Raw genomic sequence first — 10,648 nt, forward strand, 5'->3', positions numbered from 1 at the left:
CATTTGCTCATGTGAAATTTTATGATGACAAGTGTAACAAATCCAAAGATGCCCTCTACTTGAAGCCATAATCTGACACGGCTGAACACAATCCTCCCTACATTTATGTAAATAGTCAGTTCTAATACACCTATCTGCCAAAGAAGCTATGGCCGCAGTCTTGTTATAAGCATCCTTTCTACAGCTCAACACCTGATGTGGAAACAACAGCCTGAAACAGACACAACAGATATACTCCGGACCATGTTCAACTTTGTTTAAAAACCTCTCAGTGAAAAACTCAATATTCTGTGTTTTGTCTTTATCTTTAATTTCTTGCCTCTTTGATTTTACAACTCTTTTAACTATTTCTCTGTGACGCGCATCTAGTGCATATCTTATTTTTTTTCGGTCTTTCTGATTTTCTCTGTGACGCGCATCTAGTGCATATCTTATTTTTTTTCGGTCTTTCTGATTTTCACGGTGACGCGCATCTAGTGCATATCTTATTTTTTTTCGGTCTTTCACATTTTCACGGTGACGCGCATCTAGTGCATATTTTATTTTATTCATATTCCTAATTTGGATTCTTCTCATTACTTTATTATATTTAGAAATATATACACCGCGCTCTATGTCCTTTTTGCTAACTGACGTGTCACTTTCAGATGAAGCATCTCTAATTAAATCTTTGCCTGACAATCTAGTACGACACGCTTCTGAAAGATTTACTTTACAGTATCCATAACAAGTTTCTAGTTTGGGTTCTTTAACGCAAACTACAGTTTCATAATGATTACCAAGGCAGTTTTCTAAATAAATGGATTTTTCTGACACACAACTGCCACTGCATCCATACTTTAGCCAACGACCATCATTAAATGTAAAGACATTAATACCCAATAAATCTGCTGTGGCTTGTATTTCTAATTCTGTCGCCCAGCTGCTAACGTAACGCATTTTTGATTTGTCTACGTAATCTGCCACAGAGGAATAACCTTCTCTCAAACTACTTTGATATTTCAAATCATTTTTCACTAAATATTTAACAACCGCTCTCCTAATTTTGATGTGATGCTTTTGTGTGCCACTCACTGCCTGAGAAACGGCCCTAAAATAGCAGCTACCATCAGCAACTATGTCTCTATTTTGGCACGGAACGCCTAATTCGCCGACACGAGTAGAGGCAGAGCTATTTACATTTTCATACTCTATATTTAATTTGGTACACAATCTTTGACAAGTATTTTTACAGAGAGGGTTAAACATAAGCTTTTCATGTCCTTCACTGACTACTTCCACATCTGAACTAACCTGCCGACTTACCAAAACCTGTTCCTCAACAGCAAACTCTTCATCTGAAACAACCATCGAAACATTAATACGGCCTTTCTTTGGCGTATGTTTAGATGGGCTGGAAAGGCCAATTTCATCACAATCTGCTGACAGCTGACGTTTTACACGTTGCTTATTGCCATCATCAGATTCACACTCCCTACTCACATCAACACCATTTATTTCAAAAGGCTTGCTACTACCACCAAACATCGCTGCCAAACAACTAAAGTGATCAAACACTTCCCTAATGGAACCAAAGTACAAAACTACACTGGTACCATTAACATCCACCATGCCAGTAGCACTGCGTGAATGAGAATCGACAACAGCAAACCTACCACTAGCAGAAATTACAGCACATGTATTTGAACACAAGGTCAAAAGACATGTCTGGTACTGAGATAACATCCTTTCCAGCCCATGTTCTAGAGTCACAAATGCTCCACACTCAATGAACTCTCCTTCAGTCACAGTGACATCACCGCTAACAGTGTCAGGGAACGCAAACTTAAAGTTCTGCCAGTATAAAACGTGGTCATTCGGCAACTCTGGGATCATCAAAAAGTCTTCTCCTGGAGGAATTAGACCATGGTCCTTCAGATGCGTATAAAGCTGATCTCCTAACCACAGAGCTAAATCTAAATCTTCTGTCTTCCAATTGAACACACTAGACACCATATGTCTGGCCAAACTAACCAACCCTATCGCCATACACTGAACTCCCGGATTCCTAAACCGACTGTGCCCCTGGTGAACTGAACCCCTAACAACATCAACATTACCCATACTCACCTCACTTACCTTCGCAGTAGTTGCCTCATCTTCATCAGTAGAAGACAACACACCCGGGCTCTGTGTTGTCTCAACCTAATCATAAAGGATATCAACATGCAATGGGCTCTAATCACTGTCATGTGTAATAAACTGCTGTCTGTGCACTGACATTTGTTTTCTGTCATGCTGAGTATGTGCAAAATTGATACTTTAAAACAATTTAGCAAAACCCCTAAATCAGGGGTGGCCAACGTCGGTCCTCGAGACCGGTTTTACATGCATCCCTGCACCAACACACCTGACTTAAACTAATGAGTCATTGTGCAGATCCTTTTAGGCTGTAGGATTCATTTAATTTGAGTCAGGTGTGTTGGTGCAGGGATGTATGTAAAACCTGCAGGATTGTGGCTCTTGAGGACCGACGTTGGCCACCCCTGCCCTAAATACATGAAAAATGTGTTTTTTCCTTAATTAACAAATAATATATACTTTACAGATATTGTTCATGTAAATGGTACTCACCGTCCTCTCGTCAGTGCGGCCAGAAGGGACCGGATGCCTGGACGTTGCCCCGACCTCAAGACAGAAATTGCAAAAACACATCTTCAGAGATGATACATACATATATATATGATACATGTATACATATATATATACACATATACACACACACGCATATAAAAATACACAAATCTTAAGCACAATTACATTTCTTACCTTCTTCGACTCCAGAGCGGCCTTGGAGTCAGAAGAAATCCCTTGGCTGGATGCGGTCTCAAATAGAAAAGAAACGAAAACAAAGTTTATTTCACTTCACAAACACAGGAAAAATAATAAATACAAAGATTTATTTCCAAAATCTACTTACCCTTCCAGTCCTCTTGGAGTGGTGTTTCACACGCAGCGTCTGTCCAAAATGATATGGACACAGAACACATTTAGCGTTATAGAAGTCTATCGTTAATCATTTAGACTTTCAGAATAAAACATTTTATGATAACACCTAAACACATGTTTGTCTGGATGCAATTTACCTTTGGCGGTGAAACACCAGCAAAGTCAGCAGGAGATGTCAGATTTGATGGAGAAACCTTCTCCATCTCCTCCAACATCTCACTGCTGAACAGCACAGGATTCAGGGGGATGCCAGCCGGCTACAAATACAGAAACAGATATACACAAACGTTGGCTTTTACTGCTTTACCCATTTAACTTCCAGCAAACATTTCACTTCATGTTTTTCTATACAAATATCATACAAACCTCCCGCTGAACTGCACTGCATCCTCCAGAGGACTGAAAGAGAAAAAATATATAGACAAAATAAACAAAGGGGATTTTGGTCTGTGAAAAATCAATCAAATGTGAGTCTGACAGCTGTGACATTTCATGCCATATTATTACCTTGCCGCTCGGACCAACGACAGTCCACTCCTCGGGGCCAGGGCTGTGACGCACCCTCACCTCTCCCTTCACAACCACACGGGGAGTGAAGCGAGAAGGTGGGGATGGACGACACACCGGCGGGGCTGGCGGCACGGTCTCCAGTTGCTTCAATCAAAAAATAAAGACATAATCATTAACAATGTGCCTTTTCCACACTTGGTCAGCAGCCAAAATTACATCAAGTGAATGCTTGCATATATTTCATAAGACGATTTAACAGTTTAAAATTAAAAGGACAACCGTGTAAGCAACCGTCCACAGCAGCTGGGCGAAGATCTCCATGCCGACGTCATCACTCAGGTGGACCTACGAGGACGACATTCATGAAATGTAACTTTTTCCACAAAATCTCTCACTAGATACACACAGCTGTACACAGATAGTCTATCATCTCAAGATCAGAAGGTCCTGGATTCCACCTCAGCCTCTGACATGAACACGATTGCATCAAACCATGACAAGAAAAATGCTCTACTTACACCATCGCGATTCCACAGGTTGAGACACTGCCGGGGGAAGTGGTCCGCGATGTGGAAGTACTTCACAGCTTAAACAAAAACACATAGCAGAGCTCTTTATGCTTGTAAAACAACAGAATTTATACATCTATATACCACTACACTGAAGATAAACTACAGCCATATTTCTGATGTAATCTGCGATAAACATGCAACAGCGCAGGCACATATTTTCACGTACCCATGCGGGCTGCCACACGGTGGAACTCCTGGCGGTAGAGCTCTTGCAGGGAGTCCTCAACGGTCAACCTCGGAGGAAAGTCCAGCACACACACCTTCGGCCAGCGACTGCAGACGGTGCCCAGGTACCGCTCGAAGTCTGCAGCCGCACGACCGATGGTGTGCTTGGCGGTCAAGTCATTGCTCGGAGCCAAGATGCACACCAAGTCGGGATCCTGAGGCACCTCAGCATGAAGCACCTCAGTTCTCAACTCGGTGGCGCTTGCCCCCGGCGTTGACATGAACCCCCACGCCAGACGACCCTCAGGCAACCGCACGATGCCATCTAAAAGACAAAGAAAGTTTCTACTGTATTTCTTTCTGTCTGTGTAACATTTTATAAAATACATTAATACAGTACATTAATACTTTATTGAACATAAAAATAGAAGTAAATACCTGCAAGGCTTCGAAGATGGGAGTCACCAATAGCAAAAACCACCTGAATGAAAAGATGTTGGTATTTATAGCACCGTGTATTGTTCACTTGGGTTTTTATTACGTTAGTATATTTCAAACACAGCATTACCTTTTTGCCGTGGGACTCCGACGGAAGAACCAACTTGTGCTGCCGCCCCGTGAACACCGACACCTCCCACCTCTTCACCTTGTGCCGGTGCCCAGTGCCACGCGCTACAGACATACAGAAAAAAACAGATCAGTACAATCACAGAATATGTGCACACTTGATTGTCAATCACTGAATCGCAACCAATTAAAAATGCTTGGATACATACGTGCACAGCGGTCCATGGGGAGCTGAGGAGAAACATCAAGGGTCAGTCTGTTGGCAGCCCTCCTCTTAGCCGCCTCCGAAATCCTGAAGTTCTTCTTTCTCGGCATCTCTAGAAAAGAAAAAAACCCACACACACACGCACCCTGGCTTGCACGCACACACACACACACACCCAACAGATGGACAGGCACTCACACAAACAATCTTACACAAGTACTGGAAAACAGAGACAAAATAAGTTAGACTACATACATATATATACATATATATATATATATATATATATATGATAGATATTGATAATTACCAAAACATTTAAAAAAAAAAAATTTTAATGGTGGTCTGGCCATTTTATGCTATTGCGCAATAGGGTTGTGCATCTTCACAGTCCTTCATGTAGCTTAAAACTACAGTTATAACTTCCTCCTCACCAATCACAAACGGAGACCCAGGCATGTTCTATCATCAAGCCATACCCTCTCAAAACACGACAGACATGTGAATTGCAAAAGATGTCAAAACAAGAACATTAGGAGTGTTGAACCTATTGTTTCTACAATACATGGAGATGCAGGAATGGATGAAACTGCATTGATGTAGAAACAAAGCATAATAGATTATATTAATGTTGCATTTGTGTGTAACCCAGGCTGCTGCCACAGCTCGCCAGATTGATAAGTGTCCCAAGAATGATTCAAGGCTGAGTCCTATAGAAGACCAGTGGGGTGATAGAAAATGCAATACAGCATTTTCAGAAGAAGTGATAAATTGTAAAAAAAAAAAAAAGAAAAAAGAAAATAGATTAATTCATATAATTTTAAATTAAAAAATTAATTTATACAATAAAAAGATCAATTTGAAAAGTGTTTTGTAATTTCTACACATTTCAAATTAAAATATTAACAAGGAATTGGACATTGAAATATTCATTATTAAATACTGTGATTTGTAAATGTCTTTTTAAATGCAATTTCTAACAGGAGAATTAAATAATTCCTAATTCTGCTTAGAAATTCCATTTCAAATATTAGATTTAAAAAGGTGATTCCCTTTTCCATTTTCATTTCCCCCCATACATATATATATATATTAGGGCTGGACAATAAAGGAAAAAAGCATATAGATAAAAAAAAATAAATAAATATATAAATAAGCACAAAAAACCAGAATTAGAATGGTATAACACAGACAATTCAGAGCCTGGGTCAATTGCAATGGACATATTTCTGCCTCTCTCAAGAAAAACTCTGTCATTGAATGATGTGGGACTCAAGACCAAAGAGAAGGTAGTTCACACACATTTATGGATAATGAAGAGGAGCATAATAAGTATGGAGGACGTAAAGTGACACAATGAATTAATTAAATATATCATTCAATAATTACTTAAACGTGTCATTAAATAATTAAAATGATAATGAAATACATAAATGTGTTTTAAATGTATCATTAATTAATTAAAATACAAATGAATATAAAAACATTTATAATTATTTTAATAATTAATTAATTAAATAATTAACTGTTTCACTATTTAATTATTTATCCATTTAATTAATTACTTCACTATTTAATTATTTATCTATTTAATTATTTAGCTATTATTTCACTATTTAATCAATTATTTCTGTATTTCATTATTTCACTATTTAATTAATTACTTATCTTTTTAATTATTTCACTATTTAATTAATTATTTCTCTTTCATTATTTTCATATTTAATTTATTATTTATCAATTTAATTAATTATTTCACTATTTCATCAATTACTTATCTATATAATTATTTCACTATTTAATTAATTTTTTCTCTATTTCATTATTTCACTATTTAATTAATTATTTCTCGATTTCATTATTTCACTATTTCATTATTTATTCCTTTAATGAGTTATTTCACTATTTAATTATTTCTCTATTTCATTATTTTAATATTTCATTAATGATTTATCTATTTAATTATTTTACTATTTAATTAATTATTTATCTATTTAATTATTTAACTATTTAATTAATTATTTCACTAATTACTTTAATATTAAAATAATTACATAGATAATAAATAAATATACATGTAAGCACAAAAAACCAGAATCAGAATGGTATAACACAGACACTTCAGAGCCTGTGTAAATTGCAAAAGACATATTTCTGTCTCTATCAATAAAAACTCTGTCAATGAATGATGTGGGACTCCACAAGACCAAAGAGAAGCTAGTTCACACACATTTATGGATAATGAAAAAGGAGCATAATCAGTATGGAGGACGTAAAGTGACACAATGAATTAATTCAATATATCATCCAAGAATGACTTAAACGTGTCATTAAATAATTAAAATGATAATGAAATACATAAATGTGTTTTTAAATGTATCATTAATTAATCAAAAATACAAATCAATATATGTAAATACATTTAGAATTATTTTACTAATTAATTATTTATCCATTTAATTAATGATTTCTCTATTTCATTATTTCACTATTTAATTATTTCTCTATTTCATTATTTTAATATTTAATTAATGATTTATCTATTTAATTATTTCACTATTTAATTAATTATTTCACTAATTAATTTAATAGTAAAATAATTACATAGATAAAAAATAAATATACATATAAGCACACAAAACCAGAATCAGAATGGTATAACACAGACATTTTAGAGCCTGCGTAAATTGCAAAAGACATATTTCTGCCTCTATCAATAAAAACTCTGTCATTGAATGATGTGGGACTCCACAAGACCAAAGAGAAGCTAGTTCACACACATTTATGGATAATGAAAAAGGAGCATAATAAGTATGGAGGACGTAAAGTGACACAATGAATTAATTAAATATATCATCTAATAATTACTTCAACGTGTAATTAAATAATTCAAATGATAATGAAATACATAAATGTGTTATTAAATAATTAAAATCATAATGAAATACTTAAATGTGTTATTAAATGTATCATTAATTAATTAAAATACAAATGAATATATGTAAAAACTTCTATAATTATTTCACTATTTAATTTATTCTTTCTCTATGTCATTATTTCACTGTTTAATTAATTATTTATCTATTTAACTAATTATTTCACAAATTAATTAAATAGTGAAATAATGAAATAGAGAAATAATTAATGAAATAGTGAAATAATTAAGTAAATAGTGAAATAATATGTTTTTACATATATTCATTTGTATTTTAATTAATTAATGATACATTTAATGACACATGTATGTATTTCATTTAGGGCTGCAACGATTAGTCGACGTTGTCGACAATAGTCGACAAGAAAAATAGTCGACAATTTAGCCGTCGACTATTGTCGGCAAATAAATAAAAAATACCGAGTGACACATCGTCTTCTAATCCTATCTCTGCTGAGAGTTGCACAATGCACATGCCCAAAGAGGGGGAAAAAAAATACCGAGTGACACATCGTCTTCTAATCCTATCTCTGCTGAGAGTTGCACAATGCACATGCCCAAAGAGGGGGAAAAAAATACAAAGTGAGACATCGTCTAGTTTTTTTTTTGTCTCTGCTGAGACTGCACATGCGCAATATAGTCCGCCAGGGGAAAAATATGGTGGCCAACCAGGGAGGAAAACCCATGGATGTATTATAAGAACTGGATAACGGACTGAACAATGGCGGCACGCCGATTTTTCCCAGTGGCCACTCGTGGTACTGCAACAAAAAATCCCATGGGGCCCAAAAAGCATTTTTCCCATAGGCCACAATGGTAAAAGACACGGCTGTAAAACTGTTGACAGGACGTCTTCAGCTTTAAACACAGCTAATTACTAATCTTTCTATTCAATATTTTTAATTCATGGACATTTAATCCGTCAATTATTTTTCAAAAGGCCATAAAAGCCACAGAAAAGTCTCTATTTCTCCGGTGACGTCACGGCTGTGCACATGCACTGCCGAAGCGCGGTCATGCTGTGTCGGGAGCGAGGAGGACGGCTGTTGACTTCAATATGATGGGAAAGCTGTTCGTAAAAGTTAAGTTAAAGTTAAGTTTCTTTTTTCTGATATCGAGTAACTTAATACATTTGTATTCTTAATGTTTGATATTACATGCATGATAGTTCCTGTTTTTAAACGTATTGTGACCTAAATCCTAATTAGCTCTAGGTTGTAGTTACGACCACCTGTTTAAACCACCTGATAGTGCGTTTTACTTGTTTATTTTATGTAAAGAGAGATTCAGCCCATGAATAGATCGGGGAAAGTGAGGGTGGCTTTTTTTTTTATTTGTTAATTTCTTATATTTTGGTTCACATTAGTTCACTTTTTGTTAAGTAGTTTAATCACACTGTTCACCCAGAGGGCAATAGAATTTTTTTTAATTAAAATATTTTGTCTTATGAGCTGCTATTCTATTTTCGTTAGTTCAAATAAAATATGAATAACAGTCTTGACGCATCGCTGTCAGTGATATTTTGTTATACATATACAGTTAAATATTTTGGGAGTGTTGAGCCATTTCATGACAGCGACACAATGTCGCCAAGTTAGGTAAAATAGCCTACAAAACCATTTTCAATCCCTAACGGAAATCACGATACATAAAATACATAACTACATAATAAATATAGAATGGTGATAACCCAAGTGGCCTAGTTTTCCTTAACATAGTCCTCAGTTTAAACAAAGTTTTTTTTTCTTTGTCAATTAAAAAACTGCAGCATTTAACAAAGTGGAATCCGGCAAAACACAAGAAAGGAACATTTTAAGAGACGCAATTGATAATCTTGGTGTCATCCAGGGAATAGCAGAAAAAATAAAGAGAATATGCATGGGTAGCACAATGAAATAATGCATTAACAAGGACTTCTAACATTTATTACAAAAGACGTGCCTGAAATTATTCATGAATAAAGGTAGGAATTGTAAGTCATCGTGAAAATTTGACACGGGATTATACAAATATACAATATAGACTGACTTATATTGGGCTATTACGAATCCCATATAGAAATTCATCAGATTAAAACAAACCATCATTTTAACAATTACTACACAACTTTTTCCACGTATATTATATCATTACTTTACATCGAGGTCCGATCGTGTGCCGTAGAAAATCATCATCTGAGTTTGTACAGCTCTCATACTGCAGATTAATGTCGTGACCGCGCGTCGCTGGATCAGGTCACTGGGCTGCGCATTGCTCGTTCACAGTGACGTGAAGCATGATGGGAGGTGACACTACTGCGCATGCTCTATGGGCCCAATATGCGGAAGTAACCCGGAAGCCTGAGAACTTTTTCGGCGTATGCGCTGGGTGAGCAACTTCCATAGAAATGAATGGGCCGCCATTTTCAGTCCGTTATCCAGTTCTTATAATACATCCATGGGAAAACCGCGGCGGACACATTTAAGTAATTATTGAAAGGTATATTTCATTAGTTCATTGTGTCACTTTACGTCCTCCATAAATCAGAAGTGGCAAATTCATAATTAAATTATGGCCACTGAGTAAAACTTGTAACACAGAATGATCGAACCACGAACTTGTGTGTCACACCTCACTGATGTAAGTCTAACAACTATCATGATCAAGTATTTTAGGAGAATCGCCCCATTATCACAGTAAAAACGGCATTAAATGTTTAGCAAATAA

At 35.9% G+C, this 10,648-nt stretch overlaps 1 protein-coding gene and 1 long non-coding RNA gene across 2 annotated transcripts; both read right to left on the reverse strand.

Moving 5' to 3' along the window:
• Window positions 1-1,863: 1,863 nt before the first annotated feature.
• On the reverse strand, window positions 1,864-2,851 carry LOC121629065. Its single transcript, XR_006008323.1, has 3 exons — window positions 2,809-2,851; window positions 2,614-2,667; window positions 1,864-2,184 (listed from the first exon to the last, which is right to left on the reverse strand). It is a non-coding gene; the product is annotated as an uncharacterized LOC121629065 (long non-coding RNA).
• Window positions 2,852-2,938: 87 nt separating this feature from the next.
• Window positions 2,939-5,117, reverse strand: LOC121629268. Its single transcript, XM_041968902.1, has 10 exons — window positions 5,012-5,117; window positions 4,804-4,907; window positions 4,674-4,716; window positions 4,237-4,560; window positions 4,017-4,084; window positions 3,778-3,843; window positions 3,496-3,642; window positions 3,355-3,387; window positions 3,126-3,245; window positions 2,939-2,998 (listed from the first exon to the last, which is right to left on the reverse strand). Exons 1-10 carry the CDS (start codon window positions 5,115-5,117, stop codon window positions 2,939-2,941), a joined length of 1,071 nt encoding a protein of 356 aa, XP_041824836.1.
• Between the last annotated feature and the right edge of the window lie 5,531 nt (window positions 5,118-10,648).

This window comes from Melanotaenia boesemani, chromosome 18 (genome assembly GCF_017639745.1).
Source record: "Melanotaenia boesemani isolate fMelBoe1 chromosome 18, fMelBoe1.pri, whole genome shotgun sequence".
Taxonomy (NCBI): Eukaryota; Metazoa; Chordata; class Actinopteri; order Atheriniformes; family Melanotaeniidae; genus Melanotaenia; species Melanotaenia boesemani.